Source organism: Triticum aestivum, chromosome 4B, assembly GCF_018294505.1.
Source record: "Triticum aestivum cultivar Chinese Spring chromosome 4B, IWGSC CS RefSeq v2.1, whole genome shotgun sequence".
Classification (NCBI taxonomy): Eukaryota; Viridiplantae; Streptophyta; class Magnoliopsida; order Poales; family Poaceae; genus Triticum; species Triticum aestivum.
In genome coordinates, this window is record NC_057804.1 from 105,581,135 (window position 1) to 105,601,751 (window position 20,617).

General features: G+C 49.5%; 1 protein-coding gene across 1 annotated transcript; it reads left to right on the forward strand.

Annotated features, from left to right (window-relative positions):
- Window positions 1-6,144: 6,144 nt before the first annotated feature.
- LOC123090006 (uncharacterized) lies at window positions 6,145-13,749 on the forward strand (the record flags this gene model as incomplete). Its single annotated transcript, XM_044511503.1, has 3 exons — window positions 6,145-6,882; window positions 13,367-13,527; window positions 13,590-13,749. Coding segments are annotated over exons 1-3 (1,059 nt in total), but the record flags the coding sequence as incomplete, so codon positions are not given.
- Between the last annotated feature and the right edge of the window lie 6,868 nt (window positions 13,750-20,617).

Below are 20,617 nucleotides of genomic sequence, written 5' to 3' on the forward strand. Positions count from 1 at the left end.
GTGCGTCCTCCGCTGTTTTGAGCTTCCGCTTTTGCTTCTTCAAACTTCTTGCAGTGGCGACGAGCCTTTTATGAAGGTTCTTATGCTCCGGTGATGTGTCCGGCGTGAGATCGTCTGGACTGTTGTTTTCGCCGGGGATGGGTTGCTTGTCCAATTCATCCTGTTCGGATGGTTGCTTGGTGGCATGTTCGTCGTCCACTGCTTCGCCCTGCTCTAAGGCTGGGTCAGTATGGGTGCCGTTGTTATCGAGGCGAGACTTCGGGCGGCGCTTGCGTCGCCGTTTTGGTTGTTTGTCGGGGGATTTGTCCTTCGCCACGTCCCGTTGTTCCTCGTTATCGCTTCCTTTTGGTGTATCCACCATGTATACGTCGTGAGTTGAGGTGGCTTTCCAGTGCCCAGTAGGCGCTAGTTCTTGGTCATCTCCGGCATCGTCGTCCATACCATTGATGTCTTCAGAGTCGAAGTCTAGCATGTCGGTTAGATCGTCGACAGTGGCTACTAAGTGGGTGGTGGGTGGGCCTTGAATTTCTTCGTCGTCCGCATCCCAACCGTCCTGACTGCAGTCCGTCCAGGTCTCTCCTGATAACGAGAGATACTTTAGCGAACTCAGGATGTCGCCGAAAGGTGAGTGTTGAAAGATGTTCGCAGCGGTGAACTCCATGATCGGTGCCCAATCGGATTCGGTTGGAGGGCGCGCGGGAGGTTCGGAGTCCGGCGAGGAGTCCGGCACCTCGGAGTCACGAGCATCACAAGGGATAAGGTTAGTATTCGGCTCCATCGCCGTAGAGGTTGCAGCCCCCGAGGCGGTGTCTAGCCACCCACCCTCGATCTGCGCGGCCGGCTCCGAATTAAGGGTCGGAGCGGACTCGTGTGCGGCCTCCAGGGCACTGTCCGGCTGCAGAGCTAAATCATGCCCATCGTGACAGTGTGGCGCGCTCGGCTGTGGCTCGAATCCATCGAAGATAAAGTCTCCGCGGATGTCAGCCGTGAAGTTCAAACTTCCAAATCTGACCTGACGGCCAGGGGCATAGCTTTCGATCTGCTCTAGATGGCCAAGCGAATTGGCCCGCAGTGCAAAGCTGCCAAATACGAAGATCTGTCCGGGGAGAAAAGTCTCAACCTGGACCGTGTCGTTGTTGACGATCGAAGGAGCCATCGAGCCTATCGGTGACGACACATAGGAACTCTCAATGAAAGCACCAATGTCGGTGTCAAAACCGGCGGATCTCGGGTAGGGGGTCCCGAACTGTGCGTCTAGGCGTATGGTAACAGGAGACAAGGGACACGATGTTTTACCCAGGTTCGGGCCCTCTTGATGGAGGTAAAACCCTACGTCCTGCTTGATTGATATTGATGATGTGGGTATTACAAGAGTAGATCTACCACGAGATCAAGGAGGCTAAACCCTAGAAGCCAGCCTATGGTATGATTGTTGTTCGTCCTACAGACTAAAACCATCCGGTTTATATAGACACCGGAGAGGGCTAGGGTTACACAGAGTCGATTGCAATGGTAGGAGATCTACATATCCGTATCGCCAAGCTTGCCTTCCACGCCAAGGAAAGTCCCGTCCGGACAGGGGATGAAGTCTTCAATCTTTTATCTTCATAGTCTTGGAGTCCGGCCGATGATGATAGTTCGGCTATCCTGACACCCCCTAGTCCAGGACTCCCTCACCTCCCTCGCGTGTTTGAAACTTGCCCCGAACCCGAACCGCTCAGTCATCAACGTTGGATTCAGATCATCTTCAAACATCTATAAAATATCTGTGTTTCTCCATTGGACTCCCCTAACCTTCTATTCTTGACCGTCCGATTTAATCGGAGGGTCCAAATCTACCCCAAACCCCCCTTTCCCTAAATATAGACCAACTTCATACCTAATCTAGCCTAACCCTAGAATCTAGGAAGTTTGTCCCTGCCGCCGCCGCCGCACTCATCTCCCACCTCGGGATCCCCATCACTCGAACCCATTCCATCCCCTCCTCGTGTTCACCACCACACCAACCCGAGCCCGCCACCTCTCCTTCCACTCCGCCTCTCCATCGGGATACTCCTGCAGCAGCCCAGCCTCACTACGCCCGAGCCCCATCTCTCCTTAGCCGAGCTCGATCGGGGGAAAAGGAGCCCCGATCCAACTCCTTCGCCCTGGCGTATCAGAGGCCATGGATGGCCTCATCACCGCGCCGCTCCGGTGACCCAGCGCGCCGGCGACCTCAACCACCAGGGCATTGCCCTCATCCGCCAGGCCAGTGTAGCCACTCCCTTGACCGTCTCTCTTTTCCTCTCTGTCTCTAATCTCTCTGCTCCCTCTCTGCCGCCATGGACAGGCCTTCGACGCCGCCGCTGCCGTGTCTGCCTCCCTCCGCCTCGCCAAGTCCCCGAACCGCCAGGTCCGCAGGAGCCAAGCTCGCCGACGGCTTCCTCCAGGTCCGGCCGGACTCCTCCAGCCACGACCCTTCCCGACCGGATCCCGTGTTGTTGCCATCACTGCGCCGCAAGTCCCGCTGCCGCCAAGCCTCTGCATCGAGCCGATGCATCCCTCTGCTTCGTCAGAACACAAGCGTTTAGCCTCTGCTTCAGTCAGGCGAAGAGGACGACGCGCCCTTTTCCTCCTCTGCTCAAACCCATGCCTTGGGCGCCCCCCTCGTCATCGTCAACTAGGTGAGCAGCAGCTCCACTGCGACCTCGCCCGCGCCTCCCTCTATCTCGTCCCTTCTTATTTTTCCTCTCTGGTGCTCTCTCGCTCACGATGTCTCTGTCTTTCCCCTTTGCCTCGAACAGGGAGACCCCGCTGCCATGGATGGCTGAGAGCTTCGTTCTCCACCATTGCCCGGAACTGATACCGGACGACTCGATCCGCTTGTTCTGGCCGATTCCCGATGACCCCATCGCCATGCCCCCCTGCCGGCGTCTTCTCCATTGCCATGGTCCTGCTGTTGTTTCTGTTTCTTTAGAAACGAGAGCATTAGCGGCTCGCTCGGTTCAGTCTTGCGTTTGACCTGTCGTACAGCTGCATGGGTTGCCTCATCCCAGCGCCCATGACCGTTGACCCGTCGTCTCGCGCGCGTGGCCTCTTCGCCTTGGGCCGCTTCTGCTGCACCGCGTCAAGGCCCAGCTTCTGCTCCAACCCCAGCCGCTCTGCATCCCCGCCAGCCCTTTGGCCCAATGTGAGCAGCCGCCTAAGATCCATCCCCTTGTGCACTAACGGGCCAGCTAGTTTCAGCCCGTTCCGTTTTTCCCTGCTGCTGCGGTTTTAGCATTATTCGGAGAACTGCAATTTTACAGAAAAACCCTTATGTTCATGCATTTTATAACTCAACAACCGTGCATCGGATTAAAATGTTTTAAATACATAAAATGCATAGAATTTCATCTAGTTTCAAAATATGCCACTTTCATCCATGTTTAAAATGTTTAACTTGCTGTTTGTTTAAATTTTCTTAAATGCCATGCTAAAATGCTTTTTTTCATAACTAAATAACCGTAGCTCCAAATTTAATAAGCTTTATGTGTAAATGGGGTGAAAAAATGCATAGATTAACTTGTTGCACTTTATTTTCCTATTTAACAAGCTTAAAATATGTTTTAGGACAGAACAGTACCAATTCCAAAATATGCATATGAGGATTTTCCAGAATTGTTGTTTGGTGTTCCGTCCTCATTTAAACTTGCCTAGATAGGTAGTTTCATTATGCTTCACCCCTTGCCATGTTTAACAACATTTAATATTGATGAGTAGCATAGACGAGAGCGAACTAAATAACTCGAATGTGGTGCTTCGTCAATATGCAACTTGTTGCAAATTAAGCTCCACTTAATTTGTAGTATTGTTTGTTGCACTTTGCCGTGCCATGCCTCATTAAACCGGACATGCATCATACTCGTTTTGCATTGTGCCATGTTTATGTGTTGTGTGTTTACTTTGTTATTTGCTTCTTTCTGGTTATGCTCCTTCTCGTTAGTTCCTGTTTCGTTGCGATTGTGAGGATTCGTTCATCTACGCTTGGTTCATCTTCATCCGTTCGTCTTCTTCATGGACTCGTTCTTCTTCCTAGCGGGATTTCAGGTAAGATGACCGTCACCTTGGATCTCACTACTATCATTGCTACGCTAGTTGCTTCATTCTATCGCTATGCTGCGCTACCTATCATTTGCTCTTCAAGCCTCCCAAATTGCCATGTCAGCCTCTAACCTTTTCACCCTTCCTAGCAAACCTTTGCTTGGCTATGTTACCGCTTTGCTCAGCCCCGCTTATAGCGTTATTAGTTGCAGGTGAAGTTGAAGATTGCTCGATGATGGACATGATTATGTTGGGATATCACAATATCTCTTATTTAATTAATGCATCTATATACTTGGTAAAGGGTGGAAGGCTCGGCCTTATGCCTGGTGTTTTGTTCCACTCTTGCCGCCCTAGTTTCCGTCATATCGGTATTATGTTCCCAGATTTTGCGTCCCTAACGCGTTTGGGTGATTTATGGGACCCCCTTGGTAGTTCGCCTTGACTAAAACTCCTCTAGCAAGGCCCAACATTGGTTTTACCATTTTCCTACCACCTATACCTTTCCCTTGGGAGTAATTAACCCGAGGGTCATCTTTATCTTAGCCCCCCCGGGCCAATGCTTGTCTAAGTGTTGGTCCAAACCGAGTGCTGTCCGGCGCCCCCTGGGCAACCAGGGTCTATGCCAACCCGACGTCTTGCTCATCCGGTGTGCCCTAAGAGCGAGATATGTGCATCTCCTATCGGGATTTGTCGGCACAGCGGGCGGCTTTGCCGGTCTGGTTTTACCATTGTCAAAATGTCTTGTAACCGGGATTCCGAGAATGATCGGGTCTTCCTAGGAGAAGGAATATCCTTCGTTGATCGCGAGAGATTATCATGGGCTAAGTTGGGACACCCCTGCAGGGTATAAACTTTCGAGAGCCATGCCCGCGGTTATGTGGCATATGGGAATTTGTTAATGTCCGGTTGTAGATAACTTGACACTTGATTTAATTAAAACGCATCAACCATGTGTGTAGCCATGATGGTCTCTTTTCGGCGGAGTTCGAGAAGTGAACACGGTTTTGGGTTATGCTTGACGGAAGTAGGAGTTCAGGATCACCTCTTGATGATTGCTAGCTTCACGACCGTTCCATTGCTTCTCTTCTCGCTCTTATTTGCGTATGTTAGCCACCATATGTGCTTAGTCGCTGCTGCAACCTCACCACTTTACCCCTTCCTTTCCCTTTAAGCTTTGCTAGTCTTGATACCCATGGTAATGGGATTGCTGAGTCCTCGTGCCTCACAGATTACTACAACAACAGTTGCATGTATAGGTTATGCGATGATCATGACGTGAGAGCGATGTTTGCTTGTTTTGGAGTTCTCCTTCTGCTTCTTCTTCGGTCAGGGGATAGGTTCCAGGTTGGCAGCCTGGGCTAGCAGGGTGGATGTCGTTTGAGTTTCTGTTTGTGTTTCATCCATAGCCGGAAGATGCTCTTGTGTATGATGTATTGCTGTATTCGTGTGGCATTGTATGCCTTTTGTATGTCTCCCCATATATTACGTAATGTTGATATAATGATATCCACCTTGCAAAAGCGTCTTCAAGATGCGCTTCTATCCTTGGTGGGAGCTTCGAGTCTCTTTAGGATAGTATCGCATATTGGGCGTGACACGGTGTCACCAAAATGACTGAATCGGTAGCTCCAAAATGCATTCTGTGAAAACGTAGAACTACAATTTGAACTCAATTTTTTTGCAAAACTATCTCCTTTTTTGTGATAACTCATCTACTCTAACCATACCCATATATTCACAGGGTCTGTTCGCAAGATGTCAAGTGCTAGCGGCAGTCAGAATCAATCATAGCAGAATGTTGATCTTAGTGTGGGATCTAGTCCCGATGAGAGCTATGATGAAGGCATCAGAAACACCCCCAGCAATTTGCCAAAGGCTGCCACTGAATCTAAGAAGAAGAGAACCTCATACAATGAGGATGAAGACTTTGTGGCAGATGAGGCCACTTCCAAGAGAAAGAGTGTGCTAAAGAAAGTCTATGGCACAACAGCTACCTCCAGGCCAAGTGCCAAAGACATGATAGTAGTGAGAAAAGTTCCTAAGTCAAAAGCTGACAAGTCCCCAACTCCACAAGAAACTATGGCCTTCACACTTGAAGAACGAAGTGATGCAGAGGCTGCTCCAGGGAAGAAGAAAAGGAAAGAGAGGGTGAAGAAGACAATTGCTCGTGCCATTGGAAGACCCTCCATGATTGATGATGATGATGATGATGATGAGGAACCAGAAGCTGATGCACCTCCACCAAAGACTCAGAAGCTCATGGCTGATGCTATGAAGTCTGCTGCCCCCTCCAAGCCCAAGTCCAAGAATAGAGCACCTGCTCCAAAGAGATCTACCAGAAACATATCTGCTGCTGAGAGGAACAAGGCCCCAATGCCTGAAGTTGAGATTGATGATGAGCCACTAGTGCTTAGGAAGCTCAAGCCCAAGATCCCAGACCATGACAACTCCCATCCTGTAGCTGAGAACATGATGCTCATGAAAGACAAGGGTCTGCGAGAGTGGAGGAAAGTTGACCCCTATTCAGTTAGGAGGAGGACTACGTCTGATTACCGCTTTCACACCAGAGAACAGCAAGATTCCCATGAGACTGGTTTGCTTGATAAGAAGCTCATCGTTAGTGACATGAAGTGGGTGGACTGGAAATACAATGATGAAAATGAAGAATATTTCCCCCACGTTCATGAGTGTTTCAAGAGTGCCAGAGTTGATGATTTTGTTGGCAGGAAGCTCACCAAGTGGAATGACGAGATGATCATGCAATTCTATTCCACAACTCATTTCTATCCTGATGGAAAGATTGTATGGATGACTGAGGGACACATATGCCAGTCATATATCTCTAAGGGGGATGAACTTATTGGTGCCCCCGAGGAAGAAGAAAATGACATTGATGTGTACAGGAAGCCCAGGATGGACCACGACTCCATGGCAAATATGTACAAGGAAATCCCAGCCAAAGATCTTGAGAGTTAAAAACTTGGATCTATGAAGCATTTGCTAGCTGGGTTGCCCACAACCAACACTATCTTGAGGCATACCCTTTTGCCCAAGTCTGGAGATGACAAGATGATACGTGGCTGATTGCTTGTATCTGCGTTGGTATTTCCCCAAAGAGGTGAGGATGATGCAGCACAACAACAGTAAGTATTTCCCTCAGTTATGAAACCAAGGTTATCAATCCAGTAGCAGAACCAAGCAACACTATGTAAACGGCACCTGCACACAAATAACAAAAACCTGCAACCCAACAGGTAAGAGGGGTTGTCTATCCCTCCTCGGTATTCAGATAGATTAAATTGTATGAGATTGGAGAAATAGATCTAGCAAAAACACAAAAAAAATAAGTAAAGAAAAAGTGCGGCAAGGTATTTTTGGATGTTTGGGATATGAAAATAATATGATAGGAAATAGACCAGGGGCCGTAGATTTCACTAGAGGCTTCTCTCGAGAAAATAGCATATGGTGGGTAAACAAATTACTGTTGGGCAATTGACAGAAGAGCAAATAATTATGACGATATCCAAGGCAATGATCATGTATTTAGGCATCACGTCCATGATTAGTAGACCGAATCCTGCCTGCATCTACTACTATTACTCTAGACATGGACTACTATCCAACATGCATCTAGTGTATTAAGTTCATGGAAAAATTGAGTAATGCAATAAGAACGATGACATGATGTAGACAGGATCTATTCATGTAGGAATATAGCCCATCTTTTAATCCTTAATGGCAATGATACATGCGTGTGCTACGTCTTGAGCTTGCGTTGGTTTTCCTTGAAGAGGAAAGGGTGATGCAGCAATAGTAGCGTAAGTATTTCCCTTAGTTTTTGAGAACCAAGGTATCAATCCAGTAGGAGGCTCCTCAAAAGTCCCACGCACCTACACAAACAAACAAAGAACTCGCAACCAATGCAATAAAGGGGTTGTCAATCCCTTCACGACCACTTGCGAAAGTGAGATCTGATAGAGATAGTATGATAAGATAAATATATTTTTGGTATTTTATGATATAGATTGGAAAAGTAAAGATGTAAATAAAAGTACATTGAAAGCTTATATGATAAAAGATAGACCCGGGGGCCATAGGTTTCACTAGTGGCTTCTCTCAAGATAGCATAAGTATTATGGTCGGTGAACAAATTACTGTCGAGCAATTGATAGAAAAGCGAATAATTATGAGATTATCTAGGCATGATCATGTATATAGGCATCACATCCGCGACAAGTAGACCGACTCCTGCCTGCATCTACTACTATTACTCCACACATCGACCGCTATCCAGCATGCATCTAGAGTATTAAGTTCATAAGAACAGAGTAACACATTAAGAAAGATGACATGATGTAGAGGGATAAACTCATGCAATATGATATAAACCCCATCTTTTTATCCTTGATGTCAACAATACAATACGTGCCTTGCAACCCTTATTGTCACTGGGTAAGGACACCGCAAGATTGAACCCAAAGCTAAGCACTTCTCCCATGGCAAGAAAGATCAATCTAGTAGGCCAAACCAAACTGATAATTCGAAGAGACTTGAAAATATAACTCAATCATACATAAAAGTATTCAGAGGTGATTCAAATATTTCTCATAGATAAACTTGATCATAAACCCACAATTCATTGGATCTCGACAAACACACCGCAAAAAGAGTTACATCGAATAGATCTCCACAAGAGAGGGGGAGAACATGGTATTGAGATCCAAAAAGAGAGAAGAAGCCATCTAGCTAATAACTATGGACCTGTTGGGGATATAACTATTTGCGTAAGCCGCCCGTGAGGGGCCGGGTTATGCAAAGGAGGATTCGTCAGAAGAAGCCCAAGACCAAGCATGAAGATGGCGGTTCAGTTAAGGGTCTAAAGCCCACAGGCGACTTAAGGCCCGTAGTAGTAAACCGCCGTAATGTCATGACTTGTATCATAAGGTAGAATTAACTAGTCACCAAGACGGACACTGTTTATGAGCCGGCCGGGACTCTGTAAGTCGTAGGGCGCCAACCTGTGTATATAAGGGGGGCGACCCGCTGGAGGCTAAGGGTAAGAACAACTCATCGAGAACTGGGCATAGCATATCTCGCTCCCTGGTCATCGAAACATCAAGCAATACCAACCCAACTAGACGTAGGCCTTACCTTCATCGTAAGGGGTCGAACTAGTATAAACCTCCCGTGTCTCTTGTCCTGATTAACCCCTTCAAGCTTCCTAGTTGCGATGGCTCCGCGATTAAGTCCTTTCACTAGGACATCTGACGTGACAATTCAATGATAGTTGGCGCCCACCGTGGGGCCAGCGCACGATGGATTCGAGTTCTTGAAGGGCAACTTCAATGGGCACAAGGGATACGCAATGGGCCGGATGACCAAGAGTCATCGCGGCAAGATCTACATCGACGACGAAGGCTGGCACCCTGACGCCGACTCAATTGAGTACGGGTACCGGGTCCCCTTCGGAGGAATCCATGTCTTCATCGGCCGGATTGGTGAGCCGGGACCTGAGCCGGACAACTGAGCGTGCGAAACCCGCCCGAGCTCAACCTTGCATGAAGCGTGTCTTTGTGGGATGCGTCCACGGAGAAGAGCTTTCTGAAGGACCTGAAGATGGTGGTGAGACAGCCGTCCTCTCTGACGGTGATTCGTCCGTCGGTTCAACAGATTCGCTATATCAAGTGCAAGATGGCGTGCTCAGGGGCTGTTCCGATGGCTTCAGTATTCCGGACCCCTGTGAGTCGCCAAATTGGGCAGGAGTCTTCATGGCTGGGACTCAACCCGGCCAAAACTCTACAGCCGCTGCTGCAATTACGTCCGGGATAGGAGCCGCTGGGGCAGGAGGCCATGTGCGCCCGCCGGCTCAAGTGCTGATAGATCTCATGGATAAGCTTACAGCCCTGTTAACCGCCACGGTTATCCCCGCAAATAAAGATGAGCATGATGTAGAGGTGGCGCGTGTACGCGAGGAAATAGCTCGGGCCAAGGAGACATTAGCAGCTGAGGATAACAGATTAGCCACGGAACGGGCGGCTTTGGATGCACGGGCGCAGCGGCTCTAGTCAGAGGCTTTCCAGCTTACGATGAGCCTGAACGCATCCAATGAGGTAATGAGAAGAAGGCACCAGAAAACTCAGTTCCGTTTGCCTCCGACTTACGACCCTCGGGTTCTGTTTGCTACACCCGGAGCCGGCCCAAGTAACTCGCCAGATGCAAATCAGTTTATGACAGCCGGAACAGGAGGACCGGCTCAGCCACGGGAGATGGTACCTCCTCATGGAAACATTGCGCCGCCTCGTTATGTGCCGATACCGCTGGGTCACTTTTCCAACCCCATGGAGAACTTAATCGCAACATCAGCGCGTCTGGCGGCTCTCCCAGTGGACGGTGATGATCCAACAATGGTGGAGACCCGGAGAATCAGGGAACTTGTCCAGACGGCCCTGGCTCGGCAAGAGACTTATTCTTATAGCCGGGACAGGATTCATTCAACTCCTCCGCCTTGGTTAGCACTGCCTCGCCAAAACCGGAGTCCGAGTTACAGTAGGCACATGGAGTCAGAAGCTTTATCAAGCAACGCCCAGCACCGGAACCAGCCCGGTAGCTATAACCCGGTACAAGATCGGGTACGTCAGGAGAACGAGCGGGCGGCTTAGCTAGCGGCTCAGCTAGCGGCTCAACAGACGGCTCGTCAAGATTTCCCAGAGTATCCAATGGCTTCCATTGAGACGGGAGTGGCCACTAGAACTGGCGGTGTTCCTTGTTTGGTGCCAGCTCTGCGTAATGTACGCCTTCCCAAGGATTTCAAGGGACCTCGAAAGGTGCTGAATTACACGGACGACTTACAACCTGGAGTGTGGATCGAGAGCTATGAGATGGCCATGGAGCTGTTGGAGGTCAGTGATGCAGCAATGGCTAAGTACTTCACCATGATGTTAGATGGAACGACCCGGTCCTGGTTAAAGGGTTTGCCCCCCAATTCCATTGATTCGTGGGCAGAGCTAAAAGCCCGTTTCATCCAGAACTTCAAGGACACATGCAAGCAATCCATGTCGATTGTGGATTTAACAAATTGCAAGCAGGAGGAGGGTGAGTCCACGACTCACTGAGTGCGCTGGGTTAAGGAGATAATACATTGATCTGACAAGATGGATGCTGGCTCTGCAGTCCTTATGTTGGAAAAGAATTGTCGCTTTGAGCCACTAAGGCAGAAGCTGGGGCGCCTTAAGCGTGATTGCAACGATATGGGTATGCTGATGGCCGCTTTAGTCAAATACGCCGATTCTGATAGTACCAAGGACCCCGCGTATGATGAGGAAAAGACAGGGGAGGGAAGAAAGAACTGTAAGGGAAAGGGACAGCAGCATAACCCGACAAATCAAGGGGGCGACAAGCGTAAGACCGAGGGTAACCCGGAGTTTGTAGCCAATGCCTATGCACAGGATAACAATAAGAGACGTAAGGGCAAGCCGCCCCGCTATGGCGGGTCAGGCCCATCTCTTGAGCAGCTACTCAATGAGCCATGCCCGAAACACGGCACCCGGGAACGGCCCGCCACCCACTTATGGAAAGATTGTGCGATCATGAAGGCTTTTAAGAATTCTAACACATTGATGGCAATCATGGGTCGGTCGGCGGCTCAGGAGCTGGCGGTTTTCATGGCACGGGTGGCGGTTCAAGTTCCGGCTTTCAGGGACATCAGGGCAGTCATAATCAATAGCAATCTGGTCAAGGGGAACAACAGCAGCAGTAATCAGGTTATCAAAGCCATCCGAAGCAGCTGAATAGTGGGCAGTATCATGTGTTTACCACTAGCTTGTGCAAACGTGACTAGAAGGTTCATAAGAGGGCTGTAAATTCTATTGAGCCGACGGTTCCCCATTATTTGAGGTGGTCAGAACAACCCATTGTGTGGAGCAGGGAAGATCACCCCATCCAGGTTGATAATCCGGGTCAGTTAGCCTTGGTGGTAGCACCTCAGGTTGGTGGCTATAAATTCACTAAGGTACTCATGGACGGGGGTAGCAGCATCAATATCCTCTATTATGAGACCTTTCAACGCATGGGGTTAACTGATAAGAATTTGAAGACGTCCAACACTTTTTTCCATGGAGTGGTCCCTGGCAAGTCGGCATACCCAGTTGGCAGGATTGAACTGGAAGTGGCTTTTGTTGACGAGTATGACTCCAGAGCTGAAAAATTAACCTCTGAAGTGGTCAAAATCAGGAGTCCATATCATGCTCTGTTTGGACGGCCGGCTTATGCCAAATTCATGGCACGGCCGTGCTATGTTCACTTACAACTTAAGATGCCGGGTCACAAAGGTACCATCACCTTGCATGGAAGTCGGAAGGTAGCTTTGGAATGTGAGGAGGGCGACGCGGCTTATGCTGAGTCTGTTTGTGCAGCGGAGGAACTGAAGTTTTATCAAAACAACATTGACCCTACAGATATGACCTCCCTGAAAAAGCCAACCATCGAGCATGACCCGGCGATGAAGTTTAAATCGGCTGCTAAAACCAAGCTTGTGGATTTCAACCCGGGTGATTCGTCTAAACAGTTCAGCATCAGTGCCAATTTGGATCCGAAATAGGAAAGCGCGCTCATCGAGTTCATCCATGAGAACCGGGACATCTTTGCATGGAAACCTTCTGACATGCCAGGTGTACCGAGAGAACTCGCTGAGCACACCCTTAATATTGATCCAAAGTATAAGCTAGTCAGGCAGTTTCTTCGACGATTCAACGAAGAGAGGTGACAAGCTATTGGAGAGGGAGTCGCCCGGCTCTTGGCTGCCAGGTTTATTGTTGAAGTTTTTCACCTAGAGTGGTTGGCTAACCCGGTGCTCGTGCTCAAGAAGAATGACACCTGGCGGATGTGTGTAGATTACACAGACTTAAATAAGGGTTGTCCAGCTGATCCCTTTGCTCTCCCCTGTATTGATCAGATCATTGATGCTACAGCGGGTTGTGAGCATTTAAGCATTTTGGATGCTTACTCTGGTTATCATCAGATCAAGATGGCAGTTAAGGACCAGGAGAAGACAACTTTCAGCACTCTGTTTGGAGCCTTCTGTTATGTACCTATGCCGTTTGGGCTCAAGAGTGCTCAGGCGACTTATCAGCGATGTGTGCAGAACTTTCTCCACGATCAAATTGGGCGCAATGTTCATGCTTATGTGGATGATATCGTGGTGAAGTCCAGGGAGAAAGAAACCTTGATATCTGACCTGAAGGAGACCTTTGATAATCTCCGGGTCTATAAAATGATGCTTAACCCGGAAAAGTGTGTATTTGGTGTACCTGCAGGCAAGCTCTTGGGCTTCCTGGTTTCAAACAGAGGCATTGAAGCTAATCCGGAGAAGATCAAGGCAATTACCTATTTGGCTAAACCGGCGTGCATTAATGATGTTCAGCGATTGGCGGGTCGTGTTGCCGCTTTAAGCCGGTTCATAAGCCAGTTAGGGGAGAAGGCCTTACCACTGTATCAGATGATGAAGAAACAGACACCTTTGTCTGGAGTGATGCTGCTAACACTGCCTTTGAAGATTTAAAGAGACAGTTGTCTGAGCCACCGGTTCTTGCGGCTCCCATTGATAGAGAGCCGCTGTTGTTATATGTGGCTGCTAACTCGCGGGCCGTCAGTGTTGCCATCATGGTGGAACGCAAGGAGGCAGGCAAGGAGCACCCGGTTCAACGGCCGGTTTACTACGTCAGCGAGGTGCTCATTGAGTCTAAACAAAGATATCCACATTGGCAGAAACTTGTTTATGGTGTGTTCATGGCAAAACGAAAGCTGAAGCAGTACTTCCAAAGTCATCCTATAACGGTGGTAAGTTCAGCCCCTTTGGGAGACATCATTCAGAACAGGGAGGCCACAGGACGAATCGCCAAGTGGGCTATTGAGCTTGGGCCCTATGGTTTGAAGTATATGCCCCGTACTGCTATTAAATCTCAAGCCTTGGTGGACACTGTCAATGATTGGACAGAGTTGCAGGCACCTGAGGAGAAGCCAGATAATACATATTGGACTATTCACTTTGATGGGTCCAGGCAGTTAGAAGGCTCAGGGGCTGGAGTTTTTTAACTTCCCCTCGAGATGACAAATTTTGTTATGTGCTCCGGCTCATGTTTCCCTGTACTAACAATGCAGCTGAGTACGAGGCCTTGCTCCATGGTCTCTGGATGGCCAAAGAGATGAATTTGAGCCGGGTAAGGTGCTTGGGCGACTCAGATCTCGTGGCTCAACAGGTCTCAGGCAAGTGGGATTCTAAGGATCCCCTTATGGCGGCTTACCATCGTGAAGTAGATGATGTGGCTGGGTACTTCAAAGGGTATCAAGTGGAGCACATTGATAGAAGGAAGAATGAGGCGGCTGATGCGTTAAGCCGGTTGGGATCTCAGCATAAGCCGGTGCCGCCTAACACCTTTGTTGACGTTTTGCATAATCCTTCTGTCGAGGTACCTACAGAGGAAGAGCTAGCAGTGCCAGACCCAGAGGCACAGTTGGTGGCCGCGCTACACGTCATCCCGGATTGGACATTGCCATACTTGGCTTATATGACCCGGCGAGAGTTGCCTGAGGATGAGACCTTGGCGAGACAAATTGTCACGCGGTCCAAATCCATGACAATTGTTAATGGCGAGTTACATCACCTCAGTGTCACAGGGGCATTCTAGCGTTGTGTGTCGCCTGTGAAGGGTCAAGAGATACTTTGAGAGATCCATGAAGGAGATTGTGGTCATCATGCCGGCTCAAAATCTCTTGTGGCCAAGGCTTTCCGTCATGGTTTTTATTTGCTGACAGCTCATGCTGATGCAGAGGATCTTGTTAGCAAATGTGATGGATGTCAAAAATTCTCACGATGAGCTCATGTGCCAGCTCAAGAATTGAGGATGATTCCAATTACTTGGCCGTTTGCAGTCTGGGGTCTTGACATGGTGGGACTTTTCAAGAGGTCTAAGGATAAAAGACACACCTCCTGGTGGCAGTGGATAAATTTACAAAGTGGATTGAGGCAGAGCCGGTCAGTAAGTGTGATGCAGCCACAACGGTTCAGTTCATCAAAAAGGTGATCTTTCGTTTTGGTTTTCCACATAGCATCATAACTGATAATAGCACTAATCTCTCCAAGGGTGCCATGGAAGAGTTTTGTCAACGAGAGCATATCCGGCTTGATGTTTCGGCTGTTGCTCATCCTCAATCCAATGGTCAAGCAGAAAGAGCTAATCAGGAGATCTTGAGGGGTATCAAACCACGGCTCTTGGTCCCCTTACAGCGGACTCCGGGTTGTTGGGTGGAGGAGTTACCCTCTGTGCTGTGGAGCATCAACACTACATGAGGGAGTCCCGGAGTAGGGGGTGTCCGGATGGCCGGACTGTGACCTTTGGCCGGACTCCCGGACTATGAAGATACAAGATTGAAGATTTCGTCCCGTGTCCGGATAAGACTTTCCTTGGCATGGAAGGCAAGCTTGGCGATACGATATGTAGATCTCCTCCCATTTTAACCCACTCTATGTAACCCTAGCCCTCTCCGGTGTCTATATAAACCAGAGAGTTTTAGTCCATAGGACGAACAACAATCATACCATAGGCTAGCTTCTAGGGTTTAGCCTCTCTGATCTCGCAGTAGATCAACTCTTCTACTACCCATATCATCAATATTAATCAAGCAGGAGTAGGGTTTTACCTCCATCGAGAGGGCCCGAACCTGGGTAAAAACATCGTGTCCCTTGTCTCCTGTTACCATCCGCCTAGACGCACAGTTCGGGACCCCCTACCCGAGATCCACCGGTTTTGACACCAACGTTGGTGCTTTCATTGAGAGTTCCTCTGTGACGTCACCTTTAGGCCCGATGGCTTCTTCGATCATCAACCACGACGCGGTCCAGGGTGAGACTTTTCTCCTCGAACAGATCTTCATATTCGACGGCTTTGCATTGCGGGCCAATTCACTTGGCCATATGGAGCAGATCGAAAGCTACGCCCCTGGCCATCAGTTCAGATTTGGAAGCTTAAACTACACGGCTAACATCCGTGAAGACTTGATCTTCGACGGATTCGAACCGCAGCCGAGCGTGCCGCGCTGTCACGATGGGCATGATCTAGCTCTGCCGCCGGACAGTGCCCAGAGCGCCGCCCAGGTGTCTGCTTCGACCCTCAGCTCGGAGCCGACTGCGTCGGTCGAGGACGGGTGGCTAGACGCCGCCTCGGGGGCTGCAATCTCTACGGCGATCAAGCCGAACACCAATCTTGTCCCTCGCGGAGCTCGTGACTCCAAGGTGCCGGACTCCGAATCTTCCGCACCCCTTCCGATTGAACCCAATTGGGCTCCGATCATGGAGTTCACCGTCGTGGACATCTTTCAGCACTCGCCTTTTGGCGACATCCTGGATTCACTAAAGTCTCTCTCTTTATCAGGAGAGCCCTGGCCGGACTATGGTCAGCAAGGTTGGGATGCGGAGGACGAAGAAATTTGAAACCCACCCACCACCCACCTCATAGCCACTGCCGATGATTTAACCGACATGCTCGACTTTGACTCCGAAGACATCGATGGTATGGACGCTGATGAAAAGACGAACAAGAACCAACGCCTATAGGGCACTGGACAACCACCTCATCTCACGATGTATACATGGTGGACACACCTAAAAGAAACAACGACGAGGATCAAAAGGGCGCAACGAGGGATCATTGTCTCGAAAAGCAATCAAAGCGGCGGCGGAAATGCCGCACCAAGCCCCACCTCGACAGAGATCCAGCCATAGGGCAGGATGAACCAGCGGACGACGAACATACCATCGAACAACCGTCCGAACAAGGCAACTCATAGAAACAAACCAAACATCCCGTCCCCGGTGAAGATAATAGTCCAGACAACCTCACGCCGGACAAATTGCTAGAGAAGAAGAACCTCCACCAAAGGCTCGTCGCCACTGCGCGTAGCCTGAAAAAGCAAAAGCGGAAGCTCAAAACAGCGGAAGATGCACTCAGAATCAGACGGGACAGAGTACTCAACACCGCACACAAGTACGGCGACAGTCACCACACAAAGAGCTATTCGACACAAAAATTACTATCGGATTTGATGAAGAGGCCCTAGAGCCCCCACCGTCAAAAAACAAGGAAGCCACCAGGTTGGATAGACGACCCCATGGTCGACATCAAGCGGCAAAGGGCGCCGCACTCAATCCGGCGCGATCTGCACAAGGATTCACATCAAAAAGACGGCCCAACTAGATCTATCTACGGGCCATGAAAGCAAGCTCTTGTAAGCAATGCAACGCAACAAATACCCGAACATCGCGGCACACCCAAATACAGGGGCGCCGCACATCCCCTATGTTTCACCAATGAGGTGCTGGACCATGAATTTCCAGTGGGGTTCAAGCCCGTAAGCATAGAGGCATACGACGGAACAACAGACCCTGGAGTCTGGATTGAGGATTATATCCTCCACATACACATGGCTAGAGGAGATGACCTCCACGCCATAAAATACCTACCCCTTAAGCTCAAAGGGCGAGCCCGGCACTGGCTTAAAAGCCTTCCTGAAAACACCATAGGAAGTTGGGAAGAGCTCGAGGATGCTTTTCGGGAAAATTTTCAAGGGTCCTATGTCCGACCTCCGGATGCAGACAATCTCAGCCATATAACTCAACAACCCGGAGAGTTAGCCCGGAAACTCTGGAACATATTTCTTACTAAAAAGAATCAGATAGTCGACTGTCTGGATGCCGAAGCCTTAGTAGCTTTCAAACATAGCGTTCGAGACGAATGGCTCGCCAGACACCTCGGCCAAGAAAAGCCAAGAACAATGGCCGCATTGACAAGCCTGATGACCCGCTTTTGCGCAGGAGAGGATAGCTGGTTGGAAAGAAGCAGCACCAGCGATCCAAGTACATCCGAAGTTAGAGATGGAAACGGGAAACCGCACCGTAGCAAGGAACGGCGCTGGTGCAAGGATAACAGCCCGAAGAGCGCGACAGTCAACGCCGGATTCAAGAGCTCTTGGTAGAATCAGAAAAAGCCACCCCCCAAAGATAATAGGGACGAGCTATCTAAGCTCAACAAAATCTTGGACAAAATATGTCAAATCCACAGTACTCCCGGGAGGCCTGCAAACCACACCCACAGAGATTGTTGGGTCTTCAAGCAATCCGGCAAACTCAACGCCGAACACAAGGGGCTCGACATACCAAGCAAGGACGACGACGAACCCCACAAGCAGTACACCGGAGAACAAAAGAAGTTCCCACAAGAAGTCAAAATAGTAAATTCATTTCATGTGACAAAAAGGAAAAACAGAGTGGCACCCATGGAGATACGTGCCATACGGCCTGTCCCAGAGGAGTCCCGCCACTGGTTGTTACAACCAATCACCTTCGATCATCAGTATTACTCTAGAGGTATCCGGAACGCAGGCTGGACTGCGTTGGTCTTAGATCCGATAATTGACGGACTCCACTTTACACAAGTCCTAATGGACGGCAACAGTGACCTAAACCTGCTATATCAGGACACAATCTGCAAAATGGGGTTAAACCCAGCAAAAATTCGCCATGGCAACACTTCCTTTCAAGGGGTCACGCCAGGCCCAGATACCCATTGAATGGGTTCCCTCTCGTTAGAAGTTATGTTCGGCTCCCCCGACAACTTCTGAAGCGAAAAGCTAACCTTCCATATCGCCCCATTCATAAGTCACTATCAAGCACTACTGGGACGCGAAGCTTTCGCCCGCTTTAACGCAATACCGCATTATGCATCCCTTACACTCAAAATGCCCGGTCCACGAGGCATCATCTCATTAAAAGGAAATATCAAGTGTTCCTCGAGCGCGGACGATGGTGCGGCTGCCTCGACAGCCGCACACTAATCCAGCTTTACTAGTTAGAGCACCTAAACAGGTTGTTAAAGACCCCGGACATGGCTCGACAAGTCTGGCGTAAACTTACACAGGCTTAATAGCCGCATAACCCTGTACAAGGGGCTCCGCGCGTTTACACCAGGAGACAATAAAGCTCACTTCTACCCATTTTTCTGTATTATAGTTTGTTTATTTTAACATAGATTGCTCGCATGATTGTCTTCCACTAAGTTCCTCACTTTTGCAGACGAACACCATGCTACACCCGTCCAGGATACGACACAACAGAGACACGCCCCGAATTAACGAAGGGCCGTTTCCCGGTCAGGCACACACACGCCCCGAATTCGGGCGAGCGCGGTGCCCCTAGGGGCTATACAGTAGCCCCATTGTCAAACTCCTATGGCTAAGTGAAAGTGATAAAGCATTATAGTCATGTTGCCTAGTTCTCTGCGCTATCACCTCCTTTATAGGACCAAGACGTTGGATCAAGTGTGAAAATGCGCCTTCTGCGAACACCCCCGCATTATATGCGTGGGGGTTGAAGCTAACGACTGCCATCTTTCAGGTTATATACACATATACATTAACGACCGCACGGGAGGCATTCTAAATCTTGAAAGCACAAGTATAAAAAGCTCTGCATCTCTATTAAACGAGCGCCTTGCAGAACTTCCCCAAAGTAGTGCTTGGCAGGTACTCGGCTTTCGTACGAATCCTGGGATGCAACAACACTGGCCTTCATATCCGCCCAGTATGTCTTGACACGGGCAAGAGCCATCTATGCACCCTCTATGCATGCCGACCTCTTCATTGCATCAATATGCGGCACCGTACCAAGGAACTGCTGCACCAAAATAAAATAACTCTTCGACTCTGGCCCTTCTGGCCACAGACGACTCACGACATACCTCATGGCGAGTCCGGATAACCTATTCAGCTCCGCCCAAGCGGCCAAATGGTCGGATACCGAAAGTGGGCGCTCTGGATCGTGGAATTGCGACCAAAAAAGTTCTTCCAATTCATGGTCACCTAGACCCCGGAAGTGTTCGGTCGCGTTCGCGGCACTCGCCGCCAAATCTAGATAAGTGTTTGCCGCACTCCACTTCCGGTCTAGCGGAGCATACTTAGGATCCCCGAACTTCATTCGCAGCATATAGGGCTTTCCAGCCGCAATATCTCTGGCCTGACGTAGCTCCTCCTTCATAGCTCTCATTGCAGAGCGAGTGTCCTTGGCTTCGGCAGTGACCTTTTCTAGGTCCTTCTGTGCCACCCTATCTTCTTTTTCAAGAAGCTTACAACGGTCGGCAGCATCCTTCAACTTTACAGCCATCTCGGCCATTTCTTTCTTGCTCTGGCAGTGAGCAGCTTGTTCGGCTTTTAGCTCTTCAGCCGCTTTAACGGCAGCCGCATCGCTTTTCCTCGCTTGCTCCTTGGCTCGGGCAAGGTACGCCCGAAGGTCCTCCACGGCAGCGGCACCATCTACATTAAGCACATCTGTTATAAGGTACGAGCATCAAGCTCCTCTTACCATATGTCTTTGGAGACATTACATACCTTGTGCCTTGTCTAGCCGCTCATTTACAAGCACGATGTCGGCATCTGCCACATCAAGTTGCCGCTTTAGCTCGGCAAATTCATTAGTCCGGCTAACCACCGAACACCTCGCCACCTACAT